Genomic DNA, 18,535 nt, shown 5'->3' with positions numbered 1-18,535 from the left:
TTAGGCCTACCTTTATCCATGTTTCTAGATATTTTTCTTAGAAACAACTTACAATGAGGAAGAATAAGCAGTTCCCCCTCAGGCAACAGTAACATGAGAAGAGCTGTAATACAGAAGTATGAGTCACAGTCAAACACCAGAGGCAGGTTTAGTGCAGATTTAATTCGATTGCTCAGTGCATGAAGGTTTTTTGATTGTATGGATTAATGTATAGCTGTCTTTGTTTTGTAAGACTTATATGATGTATCGTTCGTCATTCTAGTTGTTCAGTGGTGGGGATTGTTAATTTCTGAGAGATCAGACAAGATTATATTAAGTGTGATAATGGCATCTGGAATGATATTAACAAAGCACGAGTAAAATCCAGACATACACAGTGGTTAGCTGACAAATTAGTTATCTAAGGTTACCAAACGAATTGATTTGAAATAATAACCTTAACATCTGTTGTTGTGTAGCCATTTTTTCCCCCTTTTCTATCTTTGTTGAATTCTATACAACATATTTAATGGTCTTATAGGAATACATGCGTTTATATTTATTTACCATATTTTCTATGCTTTAATTGTGCTGTGCGTGTGCATCTTGGATGTGCAACAGTTTAGAAAAGCAGAATGATAAACAGGAATCTGAGGAAATATTCCAGCGTCTCCTGGACTGATATCATCACGTCAAATCTAAACAGAAGCATGTTCTCACACACACTGCTTGCTGTTTTGCAAATAAACCATTCCAGTGAATGCAAAAACTTCTGTGAGATGAGTGAGACCTGCTGATCAGGCAATGTCATTTGTTAAATATGCAAATTGATGCAACAGGCTTATAGACAGATATATGCAATAGAGATCAAATGAGATATTTGATGACCTTCTCTTTTTAGGGCTATAGCTGTATGGCTTTATCTTTGACACAGATCTGCTGTTGTCTCTGATCATTGAACAATGAGACAGCAAAAGACACTTGGGAGACTTAATGACTTTGAGGGTCTTAATAATGTAATCTTATCCTTTAGTGATTGTTGATGTGTAACTTTTAATGCAAAATCCCATCGGTGCTGTGTAGAAGGAAATAAATTGAGAAAATGTGAGTGGTGCATGTAAAATGCAAATCCCACAATGCTGGAATCGGTTGAAGTGATACATGCAGTTAAAGGGCAACATTTTGCTCATACATGTTGAAGTCTGACAAGTCAAACTTTGTCTTTAATAGATTAGAGTTACAACTCACTGAACACTGATTTAGCATTAAATATATTAAGTTCCCATGCAGTTCATAGTCTTTTCCATAAATATTGTAGGGCCTGGGACCTTCAAAAAAATGAAAAATGAAAATAAAAAATTGAAATTAGGGGCTTAGCCTTTAGATGAATTGCTTCTTATTTTATATGATAAAAATAATAAGTGGATCCTGTTGCAAAATACAAACACACACAACACATCCAGACACTCACATAGCAAGCAAAGTAAAAAGTCTTTATTTTAAGACAGGGCTATATTAAAAATAGGCCTTCCTCAGGGTGACTATACATTTTCAAGATGTAACCACTAGATGTCTCTTGAGAGTTCAATAATTTCTCAAGCATTTAAAAAAAAAATTCACATACAACCCAAGATTAATAATAAAGTGAAAAATCCAATATACTCACAAACAATCCAAAAAAATAATGCAGTAAAATACAGATATACAGAAGTACATTTTTATAAACCTATACGGATAAATATATTACAATATCACAAATTTGACCAAAAATGTAACTTTATTTGGGACATGCAAAAACAGTTTATGTGATTTTGTTCTGAGAATAAACATAAAACATCAAGATAAAAAAGACTTAAATTGAAATCAATAAGGAACATGTTAGGTTAATTTGATGTTAGATCGTAGATAATCTAACATATCAGAATCTCAAAAACAAGAAAATATGTTTTTCTGATGCTTCATGATAATATGTACTATATTTTTGGAAAGACCTAATATTTAAAAACATATATAATTAAAAATTATTATTATTATTATTATTTATATTTTAGAAAAAAAAAAAAGAGTCCTAGTGCAAATTACAACAGAATAATTGCAAAATACTTACTTTTTTTTCACATCTGAAGCTTCAGTTTCTCTAGCACTGTTGCCTGCTTGAAAAGACAATTAATTATAATATTGACTTGAAGAAACACAATTTTTCAGTATTAACGGTAGTTTGACAACTACAGACTGTTCATTTGTCAGCAGTATTTAGCGTTTTTTTTCTTTATATCGACACGTTTAATTTAATTTAATTTAATTTAATTTAATTTAATTTAATTTAATTTAATTTAATTTAATTTAATTTAATTTAATTTAATTTAATTTAATTTAATTTAATTTACAATCGAGTTTGCAATCCTTTATTTTGAAATACATTGATGGGTGTTGGGGTACTATGACGAAGGTCTCTTTCAAACCATCGCCTTTAAAAAGCAGCATTTATCGTCCGCCTTTTTAAAATTAATATTCATGACCAAAGCGCGGCCTACTTAATATTCATAAGCTCCGCCTTTACCGTAGTAGGGAAGAGACGAGCCATCACATGATTATAAACACATGATCACATGACAGAGAATCAGTTCCACTCCAAAATGGCTTTAGGATGTACTAGGCTTCAGAAAGACTCTGTAGTGCTTGTGATAGTTTTGGCGTGTGTTTTATGCGCGCCGTGCTCTGCTCGCTACAGGAGCGCGCGCAGACATGAAGCTCCGCTGGAGTCTGCGGCGGAGGAGCAGTGGTTCATCCAGAGACTCGATCACTTCAACGGGGCCGAGACTCGAGTCTGGAAACAGGTACCTCACTGCACTGAAACATACTGCTGGAGATGCAATAAGACATTTAAATGATGCATAAATAAAATAAACCTGAACTAAATCAAATGAAATGTAAATATAATGTGTTTGTTTTAGGATTGATATATTGTCCAAACCAGAGAATAAAATTGCAGTGGATTAAATTTATTGTTGGATAAGGCAGACTTGCAATTTACATGACAAGAACAGATATGGTGTTGAATACAAGTATTTACCAACAATTTTATAATAATTAATATTATTATATTTACTATAATATTTTTGTTTACAATATTTTACTATTCATAATACAAGTATTTACTAATGAATGATACGGACTCTTTTAAATTACAGTGATGTTATAGTAATATTATCTCTACTGTAATGGAAGGAGAACAAATTTTTGATACGTTATTAATTTGAAGCTGTTTGTACATGTGATTCAGTGATTTTGTTTGGTAAAAATGTATTTCTAAAATCTCAAATCTCTCAGTCTTTAACTAAAACCTGTTGAAATAAAATAAAATGTAAAAAAATTACAAAAAAAAAAAAAAAAACGGCTAGATGCCAACGTTTCTCAGTTGTATTGAATTTATCTTGATGTACTAAAACAACAATAACTGAAAAAAAATGAAAACTGTGTAGATATATAGACATAGAGAAAAATGACAAAAGCACACTACAAAGTTACTAAAACTTGATAAAATAAAAATAATTATAAATTAAATTAAAAAAACAGAAAATATAAAATTAATTCAAAATATGAATAAAAACGAAAAACATACAACAAAATTACTAAAACTCAAATGTGTAAAAAAAGAAAAAAAGAAAATATAAAAATAATTCAAATTTACTCAATGCATGCTTTATATATAGATGTCTATTATGCTCCGTTATGCACAGAGTCTGCATTTTTTTGATTAACAATAAACTAAACAGTAATACTGTGATTTTTTTTTTTCTTACAGTTTTGTTTGTTTTTTAATATGTTTTCAAATGTAATTCCTGTGATGGCAGAGCTAAATTTTCTCTCTCTCTCTCTCTCTCACACACACACACACACACACACACACACATAGTAGTATCACCATATAGTACAAATCCAAAGCATATGTGTGTGTGTGTGTGTGTATATATATGTATGTATATATTCACAGTGTATATGCGTGTTCTTCAGAGATATTTCGTGAATGACACCTTCTATAGACCCGGTGGTCCGGTCTTCCTGATGATCGGAGGGGAAGGTCCTGCGAACCCCGCCTGGATGCAGTATGGTACCTGGCTGCTTTACGCACAGAAACTGGGCGCCTTGTGCTTGTTGCTGGAGCACCGATTCTACGGGAAGAGTCATCCAACAGAGTGAGTGAAAGAAAGGAGAGAATGAAAGAGCGTGCACTCAGGGTTATGAACACTAGATGGCGCTACAAGCCGTTAACTACACAGCTGTTCTTTTCACATGAGTCTGTCCATCCATCCATCCATCTCTCATTCTGTCACTGATTCTTGATTGTTCTGCTCTGTGTTTCAGGGACCTGAGCACTGAGAGTCTGCGTTTCCTCAGCAGTCGTCAGGCTTTGGCTGATCTCGCTCACTTCCGCTCGGTTACCGCAGAGACCCGGGGCCTGACCAATAACAAGTGGGTAGCGTTTGGGGGCTCCTACCCAGGATCCCTTGCGGCCTGGTTCCGTCTGAAGTACCCACAGCTGGTGCACGCGTCTGTAGCGACCAGCGCACCTGTTCACGCCACGGTCAACTTCCCAGGTGCGTTACGAGGAATTTAAATCAACATCAGAATTCACTTTCTGAATACCTGCTTCTGCATGATTCAGTTTTTCCTTTGCATAAATGCAAAATTAAGCTGGTTTTATATCTTTTTTTCTTACTTGACTATCCTACCATCCGTCATCTAAAGATGCTTTTCAGCATTCAGTCAGCTCTTGGATAAAACCGAGAAAACAACTTCTAAATTCCAACTCTACAGTTTAGGTTTTTATTAAATTTTGCGCAGAAATACATTGAATTCTGCAATTAAAGTGGATCTCACACATTTTTGTTATCTTGACTTTTCTACTGTTTTAGGATTTTAACCATGAAAAATCACTGTAAAATACTGCCTTTATTTCTATAATTTATATTTAAACTAGTAGTGTTTAATAAGATTTGTTTTAATGTTTCTGAGGTAAGTCTCTTCTGCTCACCAAGGCTGCATTATTTGATCAAAAAATACAGTAAAAACAGTAATACTGTGAAATATTATTACAATTTCAAATAACTGTTTTCTGTGTGAATATATATTAAAATATAATTTATTTCTGTGATGCGCAGCTGAATTTTCAGCATCATTCCTCCAGTCTTCAGGGTCACATGATCAGAAATCACTCTAATATACTGATTTACTGCTCAAGAAACATTTTTGATTATTATCAATATCGAAAAAACAGTTGTGCTTCTTCATATTTTCGTGGAAACTGTGACGCATTTTATTTTTCAGAAGTCTTCGATGAATAGAAAGTTCAAAAGAACAGCATTTATTTGAAATATAAATCTTTTGTAACATTATAATTGTCTTTACCTTGACTTTTGATCAATTTAATGGAAAAATCATCTAGTTAAAAAAGAATAATTAATCTAAACCTAGTTACAGCTTACTGCTTTTAACTAAATGAACATGAAAGGAATGTTTAAAATCATATTTACTTACCAATATAAAAATATAAAATATGAATATAATCCGCATTTTACAAAAATCTGTGGTTGTTGCAACAACAAAGAAACATATCAGAATTCGAAGAAGTGGCAAAAGAACATAACACATTTGAAATCCCAAACCATCACTTTTAATCAATTTAGTCTATCCTTGATGAATAAAAGTATTAATTTCTTTAGAAAATCTCACTGACCCCAGACTTTTGAATGGAACAAACATAAACTAGTATAAATGTAGTATTTTCTCATCTCAGTCGCTCCTTATTTCTTGTTTCCAGGCTTTTTTATCTTGTCTTGTTTGATCTTTCCCTCTGATCCTCAACCCCCCGTCTCTTTCCTCTGTGTTTCCGAACAGCTGGATGTCTCCATGACATCCGAACCACTTTAAAGCAGGACCTTTCACTGACCTACAGCCACACACACACACACACACACACACACACATACATCATCATGACTGTGGACAGCCGAGGGCGTTCATTATGTCTGTTGGATTATATTTAAAACAACGCCCCCGTACAGACATCAAAATTAAAAATAAATCGAGGGTTAATTATGGCGATGAGCAACTGTCTCTGCAGTGGAGACACGAGATGCATGTCAGAAGAAGCCCAGAGCTCTCCGTCTGTGTGGTTAGATGTTGGCTCCATGTCTGTCCCGCTCCTCAGGATAGTGATGTCGCTCTGACCGCTTTCACAGAGTTTTCATTGTGAGCGGCTCTTAGATCATTGCAGCGCTAGAACAATAGCTTCTCGCATCTCATCGTGATGTTTAGCGTGTGCATTGTGTCCAGTCTTTTGCTTGAAATGCTGCTGGATCTTCTCAGTTTGCGTGATTACGTCCACAGCTGTTTCTGCTCTCATCCAGTCATCTGAGGCTTTGATAATAAGGCGTTTGGTTTGCAACATTACTTTTAGACCATGTCTAACACTAAACTCCAGCTTAGTCATGTGCTATGATGGCTGATTCCTTAAACGAATAGTTCAACCAAAAAATTTCAATTTACTGAAAGTTTACTCACTCTCAGGCCATCCAAGATAAATATGAATTTGTTTCTTTATCAGGTTTGGAGAAATGTCGCATTGCATCAGTGTCTCATCAATGGATGCTCTGCAGTGAATGGGTGCCGTCAGAATGAGAGTCCAAACAACTGATAACAACATCACAATAATCCACAGCAAAGTGTAATTTTTGTTTTATAATTTTCTTCTGTGGTTGCAGAATATTTAGAGGTTGTGTGGCGATCGCTGGCGGCGGAAAACCCAGAGTGCCCTCTAGTGGTGAAGAAAGCATCGGACACATTGTTAGCGCGACTTAATGACCCGAAAACTTATGACAACATCACAAAAGACTTCAGGTAACTCATGCACTAACTGGTAAACATTTAGAATGCTATAGCATTTCAGTTTCAAATAAACACTGTTCTTTTGAACTTCCTATTAATCAAAGAATCCTGAAAACTAAAATGCATCACGCTTTCCACAAAGATAGTTGTTTTAAACATCAGTAATAATCAGAAATGTTTTTTAAGCAGCAAATCACTGAAGAAACTGAAGAATAGAGTAATGATGCTGAAAATTCAGCTTTGATCACATAAATAAATTACATTTTACAATATATTCAGTTAGAAAACAGTTATTTTTTACTAAATAACTAAACTAAATAACTAAATACTAAATTTAGAAAAAAACCATTTGTACCAAAGTGAATAGTGTGCAAACTTAATTGCATTTGTTTTTAGATTGATTTCACTTAATAAACTGAAATATTTCTAAGTTAAACAGAATATTCAGCTGTTTGTCAGGGTTTGGCTTGATCCAACTGGATTTAATGGGAAATGGTCCATGATATTACTGTGTATTATTTATATCTCCAAACATTTCCTTGACTACATCAGAAGGAGCAAGGTAGTCATTTTTGAGGAGGAGAAAGTTATTCTTTATTCAAATGATTCACAAAGTTAGATTTTAATGTATTTTTTACTTTATAAGGGCAATAAATAGGATGTATTTTTTATTCATGTTGACTTAAATCACTTTTACAAGGATGCATGTTTAAACTACTTGAACTGGGGATTGTATAGGTATGTAATGGCATAGGAACATGAGACGATGTATAAGACATGAGTTCTGGAAGGACTGAAGAGGCCTTTTTGTTGCAGTTGTAACCGCTGGACTGTGACTATCCTGGTGTCAGTGTCCTTCTTAGTTCCGTTCGACTTGGGATGTGTGTGTGTGTGTGTGTGTGTGTGTGTGTGTGTGTGTGTGTGTGTGTGTGTGATTCCGACATCCTGGAATGCCGTCTGTGCTCCGTAGCTCAGATGTGGAGCAGGGTCAGTCGTCTCAGCACGACCCACAGAAAGAAAACACTCAATCTAAAACATCCTTCATCTTTCTCTTCCTTCCGGACCACAGAGTTTCTGCTGTGATGACTCTGGCTGTGTTAGTAATACTGTAGAGTACAAGTGAAATGCATACTGTTCCATGCATTAATATGAATTTTTATTGTGCAGATTCTGTTTTACAGGTGCATTTCAATAAATGAGAATGTTCATTTCATTTCAGTAATTCAACTCAAATTGTCAAACTCGTGTATTAAATAAAATCAAGTAGTTTAAGTCCTTGGTTCTTTTAATTGTGCTGATTTTGGCTCACGTTTAACAAAAACCCACCAATTCAGTATCTCAACAAATCAAAATACTTCATAAGACCAATAAAAAAATTGTAGTGAATTGCTGGCCTTCTGGATAGTATGTCCATTTACTGTACATGTGCTCAATACTTGGTAGGGGCTACTTTTGCTTTAATTACTGCCTCAGTTCGGCGTGACATGGAGGTGATCAGTTTGTGGCTCTGCTGAGGTGGAACAGAAGCCCAGGTTTCTTTCACAGTGGTCTTCAGCTCATCTGCATTGTTTGGTCTCTTGTTTCTCATCTTCCTCTTGACAATAGCCCATAGATTCTCTCTTTTGGTTCTGTTGGCAGTGTGGGCAGATGCTAAATCCTTCTGGAAATGAAATCAGCATCTACAAAAAGCTGGTCAGCCGAAAGGAAGCATGAAGTGCTCCCAGATTTCTTGGTAAACGGGTGCAGTGACTTTGGTTTCCAAAAAACACAATAGACCAACACCAGCAGATGACATTGTACTCCAAATAATCACAGAGTGTGGAAACTTAACACTGGACTTGCAGCAACTTGGGCTATGAGCTTCTCCAGCCTTCCTCCAGACTCTAGGACCTTGGTTTCCAAATGAAATACAAAACATGCTCTCATCTGAAAAGAGGACTTTGGATCAATGGCAACAGTCCAGTTCTTCTTCTCCTTCGCCCGTGTAAGACGCCTCTGATGTTGTCTGTGGTTCATGAGTGGCTTAACAAGAGGAATACGACAACTGTATCCAAATTCCTCGACACGTCTGTGTGTGGAGGCTCTTGATGCCTTGACCCCAGCCTCAGTCCATTCCTTGAAGTTCACTCAAATTCTTGAATCCAGTTTGCTTGACAATCCTCATAAGGCTGCGGTTCTCTCGGCTGGTTTTCTTCCACACTTTTTCCTTCCACTCAACTTTCTGTTAACATGCTTGGATACAGCACTCTGTGAACAGCCAGCTTCTTTGTTAATGAAAGTTTGTGTCTTACCCTCCTTGTGAAGGGTGTCAATGATTGTCTTCTGGACAACTGTCAGATCAGCAGTCTTTCTCATGATTGTGTAGCCTAGTGAACCAAACTGAGAGACATTTTGAAGGCTCAGGAAACCTTTGCAGGTGTTTTGAGTTGATTGCCATGTCACCATATTCTAATTTGTTGAGATTGATTGTTTTTGTTAATTGTGAACCAAAATCATCAAAATTAAATGAACCAAAGACTTAAAGGGATGGTTCACTTTGAAATAAAATTGTGGTATGTTTTAGCTTAAATAAATGAATTTTCCATGACATTCTAATTTGAGATGCACCGGTAAGAGCAAGGAGCATGGTTCATTTTAAGCATGTTTCTCCCCTAACTATAAATTTTCATCACTTGAGCTGAACATGTTTTTCTGTGACTCACCCACACAGTGACCTAATGCTCTCCCAAACTGTTCTTTGTTCTGCTCGCTCGTGCGGGATGCCAGGTTTGATGATGTCATCGAGAGTGTGGGCAGAGTCTTGTGGTCGAGTGTTTAAACTGAACTAGAGTGTGTGTTCCTCTGCAAATTATATGGCGTCCAAATGACGCATTTGTGTTTGAGTAGTCCCCATAAACTGTGAAATCACTTCTCTGTCTCTCAGGTTGTGCTCTAAGCTCCAGATCCAGTCCAAGATGGATTCTGCATATCTTTTGGAGTCCTTGGCTGGGAATTTCATGGATGTAGTGCAGTACAATGAGGACAACCGGGCGTTTGAGGTGTGTGAGAGACCGATAAGAGGCTGGATATCTTCAGGTTACCAATAAACCACTGCGCTGCAGAGCAGAAAGATTGAGTTACAGAGAGAGAGAGGAACGGAGAGAATTAGAGGAAGAAAGATGGGAAAACACTTCTGGAAATAACAGACATTTATAGTGGGACATTTTTGCAATGTTGGAACCATCTATGAAAATAAATCTTAAAGGAATAGTTCAACCAAAAATGAAAATTTTGGAGCGCTCTACTGGAGAAAGCATATGCCAAGTTAGTGGAATATTTGAATGCTTAAAAATGCCTCAGTATTATTACATTAGATTCATTTGAAAGGAATAGTTTACCCAAAAATGAAAATTCGCTGAAAATGTATTTAGGATTAGTTTGTTTCTTCATCAGATTTGGAGAAATATAGCATTACATCACTTGCTCAGCAATGGATGCTCTGCAGTGTATGGGTGCCGTCAGAATGAGAGTCCAAACAACTGATAATGTAATCACAATAATCCACAATCTACAGTGAATGGGTACCGTCAGTGAATTCTAATAAGTAATGTAATGCTAAATTTCTCCAAAACTGTTCTGATGAAGAACCAAACTCATCTACATCTTGGATGACCTGAGAGTGTTTAGGTGAACTATTGCTTTAAAGCAGATGTGGTGAACACAACCAAGGAGCAAACACACACACACAGTGTAAGTGGAATTTGGATTAAGAGGTGTGTGTTTGTAATCAGAGTCCAATCTCGGAATGTTCTTGGAATTTTGGTTCTGGTTCTGATAGATTCCGTCTCCCATCCTGATTACGAGAGGCTCCAAGACTTTTGTCCTGAGATGCCTTTTCTCAATTTTTTTTATTTTTTTTTAATACAATCCTGAATTTTTTAGACATACTATTTTCTTCATGGACATCTTGTAAGATATAAATTATTGAATTTTTTTTAAATGATTTATTAGAGCGTAACAATACGAAAATAACATCAACAGCAAAACCCAAAACAATGAAACACACGCATACAAAGCATTCCATCATTAACAAAAAATTAACAGAAAAATACAAAACATATTTTCAAAATATATTTTACATTTTCCAAAAATTTAACCGATAAATACATTTAAAATAATTATAGATAAATAAATAAAAAATTATAGTAGAAGCATATTTATTATTATGCATTTAGGGTTAAAAAAAATATAAGTAATTAATATAATTATTTTAAATCATTATTTAGTAAATAAATGTACTAATTTCAGTAAAAAAAAAAAAAAAAAACATTGAAACATTTCCTTTGAAACAAGGTTTAGGTAAGTCATTAAAATTTGGTTTTATGTATGTATGTATATATATATATATATATATGTGTGTGTGTGTGTGTGTGTGTGTGTGTGTGTGTGTGTCCTTATTTATAGCTTAGTAAATGTGTGTGTTTTCAGGGCGTGGTGGGCACTAACATCACCATAAAGGTGTTGTGCAGCATGATGCTGGACTCTTCGTTAGGTGAGCCGTACGATCGATACGCTGCTGTGGCTCGACTGATGCAGAGCACATTCTCTCAGACCTGCATAAACACACAGTACAAGAGCTACATCCAGGACATGAGCAACACCAGCTGGAGCGGCCCTGAGGCCGGAGGAGGTGTGTGACTGTGTGTGTGTGTGTGTGTGTCACACTAATGAGGGTGTTGACATCACGGGCGTTTCCTCCGTGGAGGCGAGGGTGGCAGTGCCTCCTCAAAATACTGGATGAGAAAAAAATTCTTAGTACAAAAATAAAGCAGCTGTGATTGGTTCATGCGATAAATCGTGTGTTTGTGCTCGTTTGCGGATCGGTCTGAATGGACTATATAATGATGTTAATGAGAAGTAAACAACTCACACACTTAGACATGACCACTTTGCTATGTCAAAATAACACTTAAAATGGCATGAAAACATGATCTGTGGGAGCATGGGCGTAGAATATGTGGGGGGCGTGCAAGTGTGTTCATGTAGAGATTTCTAAGGGCCAGTGTGAAGAAATCTACATTTAAATGCATAGAGCATGACCAGATGTTTTATTCATATCCAAAACTAGATGATGTGAACATTATGGAGAGCTAAACACTCTCATGCAGTGTATATTTCGCTTCTGGGAAAGTCCAAACGCCTCACAGAAATATTAAACAGGTGAATCTCATGAAAACAATATTAGATTTAGCAGAAGAAAATTAAGCCTAATTAATTGATTTATTTGATTTGTTTTGTATTTGGTACTATTGCAATGCAAAGCAGGGTTTTCATGTTTTATAAATGTAATCTGGCACTTTTTATTTCTAAAAATCAGTTTTGTTTCTAGTATGTTTATGGCAGTATGAATGAAAGTTTTCTTTCTTGATGTCCAAAATATTTCATATACCGTAAACAGCCTAATATGATTAAATGTTTTATTTAGTTAGTTGTTGTTTGATATTTTTATTTTATTTTCATTTTAAATTAAATTTATATAATTTATTTATTGATACATATTTTATTTACTTAATTTATTTCATTTTTTTATGTATTTTTTATTTGTTTTGTATTTATTTAGAGAATTTGGTTTTATTTACTGATTTGTATTCTATTTAGTTATTTTTTTTAAATTAGGTTTTATTTTTTTTGAGATGCAATAACCCATTTCATTTGATTCATGTTTATTTAGTATTTGCTTATTTCATTGTATTTTAATTGTATTTACAAATTCTTATTTATTTATTGTTAATTAATTAGTTATTGTTTAGTTTTATTTAGTTTTTGCTTTGTACATATTTTATTTTATTCATTTAGTTTTTTTTAAATGAAATATCACCATGGCATGAGAGACTTTGCAAGCTTTATCCTACATCATCTTCATTTGATTCATCAAATATTCCATTATGAAGCTGAAAATGAAGCTGAATTTAGTTTGTGTGTTTAGGCCGGCAGTGGGTGTATCAGACCTGCACTGAATTCGGTTTTTATCAGAGCACAGATTCACCGAACCAGCCCTTCAGTGGGTTTCCCTTACCGTAAGTGTGTGTTTTAGAGTCATCTTGTGCCTGTCGTCCTGAGCTTTGTTTGTTTGTGGTTGCATTAAGGGTTAAGGGTTTTTTCTTCTCATCCCTCTCTTTCTTCAGCTATCACTTGCAGCAGTGCGCTGAAATCTATAACCTCAGCACCTCGTTGGACGATGCTATTCAGCAGACCAATGAGGAATACGGAGGATATGACATCAGAACCACTCGCATCGTCTTCCCCAATGGTTCCACTGACCCTTGGCACGCCCTTGGAGTGACCCAGGACATCACAAGCGACCTTCCAGCAGTCTTCATCAAAGGTGTGTGCCGTCGTCTTTATTGTCATTGATCTGTTTTCTGTTTAATCTCACTGGCTCTGTTCTCGCTCAGGTACGGCTCACTGCGCTAACATGTACCCGGCCCGAGCGGGAGACCTTCCTCAGCTGAGTTTAGCACGGGACCACATCTTCATCCTGCTCCAGAAGTGGCTGGCCGAGTGATGGACAGCAGCAGCAGCCAATCAGGCGCACAGACGTGTGTAACAGCCAATCATGATGTTTAATGCTACTATGGCGATGCAAAGAAGGAATTTTCTCGCTTTAGAAATCCATTTTGGTGGTTTTTATAACAAACTTGATTTCCAAATCACTATTGATATGCAATTTGTTCCTGAAAAGTATGAATGAATGTCTTTTTTTCTTGATTTAAATCACTTGTGTGTAATGTGCAGCAGAGGTTTCTCAATAAAATACATTTCATAATGTTGAAAACTTTTATGATTGTTGTGTTTAGGAGTGTGTTTGAGTTTTTCTCGCAACTTTTGAGTTTATAAGTCACAATTCTGACTTTCTTTCCCCAGAATTCTTAATTTATGTCTTTGCAATTCTAATTACATTTTTTTTATCAGAATTGTTTATATCTTGCAACAGAGATTTTATCACAATTCTGAATTTATATCTTGCAATTCTAACTTATTTTCTCAGAATTGCTGAAAAAAAAAAGAAACTCAGAATTGCGAGAAATAAACTCACAATTCTGACTTATTTTCTGGCAATTTTGAGTCTACATCTCACAATTTTATTTAAATATTGTAAATTATTTTCTAGCAATTCTTAGTTTAGATTTTGCATTTCAGTGTTTAGATCTAGTTTATATCTCACAGTTCTATCAGTAACTTGAAATTCTAACTTTATTCTCTGAACTGTCATACAGAAATGTAGAATTGTAAGACAAAAAGTCGCAATTACTTTGTTTCCAACACGATATAATTAATTTAGTTCTATTTCGTTTATGAGAGAAATGACCCAGTGGTGTTTTATAGAAAAGCAACTATCCATACCTTACAAAAATCATACTGCGAAGGTACCATGAGCCTATACTGTATGATTGCAATATTTTATGGTAGGGCCAATGATATCCAAAATATTACAAAGATATTATGCCAAAAAACCCTCTAAAATAATATATAATCATTTACTAATGTATTCAGCTGAACGCTTTCAAGTGTCACTATGGTACGTGTGCAAAACCTACTTTAGTCACGTCTCTAGATTCCAGTTGCACAACACTTGTGCCAACGTTTTATTTGATTTGTGAAAAACATATAATCTGCCGCACTAATCATCCTATTCTTCCGCCTGTGTGTCATTTCTTGTTTACATACATGAGTGTTTAATCAAACTTACTCTTGAGGGTGTTTTTGTGCGTCTTTCCTGGAATTCTACTACAGCGAATGTTTGACTTATGAATATTAATTACGTAACGGAACGTTCGAACAAGTGGTTGGGCGGCAATCAAATGACGTCGGAGATTCTTAACATTTAGAACGTCTTGAGCGGAAGAGTAATTCATATTCATGAGAAGGCGGAGCCCGGCGCAAAGAAGCGAGAGAAATAAACGGAGGCACAGCACTAACACGGACGCTTGCGGAAGACACGCGTTCTCCATCTGCGTAGCTGAAGAATCAGAGGTGCTTGTTCAGGTCAGTGAAGCATATTGCATCTTATTTTTCACCTCATAATCTGTCCAGGTTGTTTTGCACGTAATACATAAGGCATTTGTCACAGCTGTTGAAATTCCTTGGTGTTTGTTGTCTGGTGTTTTTATAGCTCTAAGGATTCATGCATTAATAAAAACACAGTAGGGACGCGGAGGATAACTTGTTTTAATGTTTTCGAGTCGTTGACTTTCAGTTCCAGACCCCGCCCCCTTTTATGGCGTTATAGAGCCTATAATTAAACACAGTTACTGAAGCTGTTTACCACGAAAACAACGCTTTACTCATTCAGGTTACAGAAAAACACTGCTTCACTGTCATAAGACTAACATTAGACCAGATCAGATAAGTTAAACTATTATAAGACCAACATCAAAACAGACCAGGGCCAGATGCATAAACTTAAGCTCAATGTTATTACCCTCTTAAGAACTAAGTCTGACCAACATTCACCAAGAATCATATTTTTCGTGTCTAAATTAGACCAGTGAAGGTTTTTATGTAACATCTTATGTAAAAAAAGATGACTAAGATGTAAGACTAGTTCAAGCATTTTATGCATCTGGCTATAGATCAGGTTAACTGGAGCAAATTAGGTGTTTAATTGTTCTAGGACTTTCATTAGACATTAGCTTTAGTTACTACATGTAACAGAATTGCTTAATTTAATTACAAAATAAATATAACTGAAATCTGTTACTGAGAAAGAAAAGTGTAATTTAATTGTTAACGATCAATGGGAGTGACATCTGAATATGGTCTCACACAAATTTTAACCAATGTTTCAAGAGTTTAGGACACAGAATAGGACAAGTGTTTATTTGATTTGAACTTTTTTTGTTTCCTATTTGGGTTTCTGTAACTACTGTATTAAACTATATCTTATGATTTAAAATCTATATTTAACCTCAGAGCAAAAAGAGGTGCTAAAGTCTGATTTTTGTGCAGCTGTGCTTTAAAATAAAAATATGCTAATCTTAGTTCAAGAAAAGAAGAAAGTGTTTGAGCACTACTGTAAAGTCAACCCATGCCTGCTTTAAATGTTTTGAAATTATTAACACTTGAAAACAAAATGAGTAAATGAAATAGTTTCACTACTTATTACATTTAAATAGGGTAACTGCTGCCCTCTGTAGCCCTCCCAACACTGGTTAAAACTGCTTCTTGAGAACTAGTTGACCAGGTAGCAGTCAGCAAATGGTAATCAGTCTTTTTGGATTCAAATTAGACCAATTTACCGTTTATGTGACTTTACAAGGTTATGACCAGTCTTGAAGAAAAAAAAAAATGACCATGCAGTTCATTGCAACCGGCTCCTTTTTCACTGATAATAGTGAATGTTCTCAGAACGTTCTGGCAAGCTTCTCTCAAAGTTTTATTAACGTAATTAGAACGATTGTTCAAAGTATCTGGTCTTTAATTAATGTTGTCAAAATGTTAGCAGAAAAAACATTATTTATATGTCGTTCATGGAACCTTTTTTTTTTAATGTTTAGCTGGACATTCTACTAAGTTTTTTAAATGTTACAACTTTTTCGGAATGTTTAGAGAACATTTAAAAGTAACGTTCACAGAATGTTCGAAAATGGAATTTTTGCGTAACCAAACAAAACGTTAAAAAAAGAACTGTGTTTTGAACGTTCAGAGAACATTCAGAAATAATGTTTTCATTACTTAATGAAACCATTAGCAAATCGTTTTAAACACATACACGTTTTTAAACAAACCTGAGACTAAATCAGTCTGTTTTGAAGGTTTTATGAAGGATTGTGTGTGTCTAATATGTTTTATTGTACTGTAAATGGCATAATATTTATCAGTGACCGATAATTATGCTAAACACTTATAGCTGTGAAATGCACTAATGAAATGATTTATCACGACAGCCTGTCAGTCGAGTATATGATATTACGGAGTAATTTTGATCTATTTTAAGCAGCCACATTTTTCTGTTGGTTTCTTAAGTACACCATTAAATATCACAAGAGATTTTCCCGCAAGGGACTGTCCTAGCTCTCTAAAATGGGGACATTGCATAGAGTTAAAAAAAGTCAGAATTGTGGGAGAAAAAGTTGTCAGTCTCTTTTCATTTTTATTCACAATGGAAGCAAAAAAAATATATATATTTTTTTTTTATCTGGTTAGACAATTATGAGATAAAAAGTCACAATTATTATTATTATTATTACATATTGGAAATGGGCTCCATAATTACCTAAACCTATTTTTTTTTCTCAATTTGTACAATTAAATAAAATTATGTTTATTTATCTTTACATTTTTTGGTCATTTGAGTATCCTCTCCAAAAGAAGTCTTGGGAGATTTGCTCAGGTTTTTGTATTTCTGGGTGCAAATTTGTAGGAGGTTCAGTAGGTTCACACACACACACACACACACACACACACACACACACACACACACACACACACACACTACACACACACACTCTTATCCTTAATCAAGATAAATTCCTGAGCCGCAGGGCTTGTGACGAGAAACAGAATAGCTCAGGAGTGTGTGTGCACAGTTCCAGAGCCCAGAGGATTGAGGAAAATGTGTTTCTTGGAGCCGTTCTTTACTCAAGAAAAAAAAAAAAGAGTCTGTGTCCCAGAAAATCACTGTGCTTTGGAGAATACGATAGATCAAGTAAATTATCCATCCATCCGTCGTCTGTCTAGACACTTTTTTTATTACTAAAATGTAATTTCAGAGACGCAGAGGTATTTAACTTTTGTTTATTTGATTTTGATGAAAAACAATAAAGAATTTTTAACGTACACTGATGAATGTGAACAATAAGACAGTTTTATCTTTCAAGCAGGGTTGGAACTTTTGTTTAATATCTAAGCAATGCAAAGTATGAAGCTGAGATGGAGTTTTCTGAGCATCTCCTTCATCACCCTCCGTTCTCTCTGTTCTTCAGGTGAGCCGTCTCTCATCATGTTTGTGGCGTTACACGTGTGCGTGTTGCTGGCGGTTTGTTCTTTGAGTGTTTGGGCCTCTCAGTCCTCGTCTTACGGAGAGCGAGGCTCTGATCTCGGCCTGCAGGTGTTTTTGCGAGTGGTCCAGGACAAACCGCAGGAGAATGTGGTCATGTCTCCTCACGGCGTGGCCTCTGTCCTGGGCATGCTGCTCCCGGGGGCTCACGGAAACACTCGCCGCCAGCTACTCACGGGCCTCAAATACACAAGAAGACCGGTGAGTGTTTGCACTGGTTTCATTGCTTTCCCTTAGCATTATAACTCAAGCCAGAGATGGAATGTTGAGGATCATTGGGGCTAATGACAAAACCTTGGAATCTCAACCCTGTAGATCTTGGACATCTTGAAACTCATTTCACGTGTTGATTCTGCTCTCAGGTACATATAAGTTGTTGCGGAAGTTGCATAAGGCCCTGATGACCAAATCCAATGCCGATGTTGTGACGATCGCCAATGCACTGTTCCCCAATAAGGACTTCATCATGAAAGAAGACTTCCTGACAGCCATCAGAGAGAACTTGATGTGTGAGAGTCACGCCATTGACTACAGCGACCCAGAGAAGGCTGCAGAAACCATCAATACATGGGTGAAGAACAGCACTAAAAGTACACCTCGCTTTAACCTCTGACCCCTGCATCTGAAACC

The 18,535-nt window shown here is 35.7% G+C and overlaps 1 protein-coding gene across 1 annotated transcript; it reads left to right on the top strand.

The window, feature by feature from the left end:
* The first annotated feature begins 2,578 nt into the window (after positions 1-2,578).
* Positions 2,579-13,676, top strand: LOC113058773 (putative serine protease K12H4.7). Its single transcript, XM_026226975.1, has 9 exons — positions 2,579-2,816; positions 3,994-4,175; positions 4,345-4,577; positions 6,744-6,879; positions 9,791-9,905; positions 11,335-11,536; positions 12,833-12,923; positions 13,032-13,231; positions 13,302-13,676. The coding sequence occupies exons 1-9, from the start codon at positions 2,589-2,591 to the stop codon at positions 13,409-13,411; spliced, it is 1,497 nt and encodes a 498-aa protein (XP_026082760.1). The 5' UTR covers positions 2,579-2,588; the 3' UTR covers positions 13,412-13,676.
* The last annotated feature ends 4,859 nt before the right edge of the window (positions 13,677-18,535 follow it).

Source organism: Carassius auratus, chromosome 40, assembly GCF_003368295.1.
Source record: "Carassius auratus strain Wakin chromosome 40, ASM336829v1, whole genome shotgun sequence".
In the NCBI taxonomy this organism is placed as follows: domain Eukaryota; kingdom Metazoa; phylum Chordata; class Actinopteri; order Cypriniformes; family Cyprinidae; genus Carassius; species Carassius auratus.
This window is presented reverse-complemented; position numbering and strand designations above follow the sequence as displayed.

Coding starts and splice junctions, on each gene's coding strand:
- LOC113058773 (XM_026226975.1), top strand. CDS start 2,589: ATGACAGAGAATCAGTTCCACTCCAAAATGGCTTTAGGATGTACTAGG. Junction 4,578..6,743: donor CGCCACGGTCAACTTCCCAG/GTGCGTTACGAG, acceptor CTGTGGTTGCAG/AATATTTAGAGGTTGTGTGG. Junction 11,537..12,832: donor CGGCCCTGAGGCCGGAGGAG/GTGTGTGACTGT, acceptor TTGTGTGTTTAG/GCCGGCAGTGGGTGTATCAG.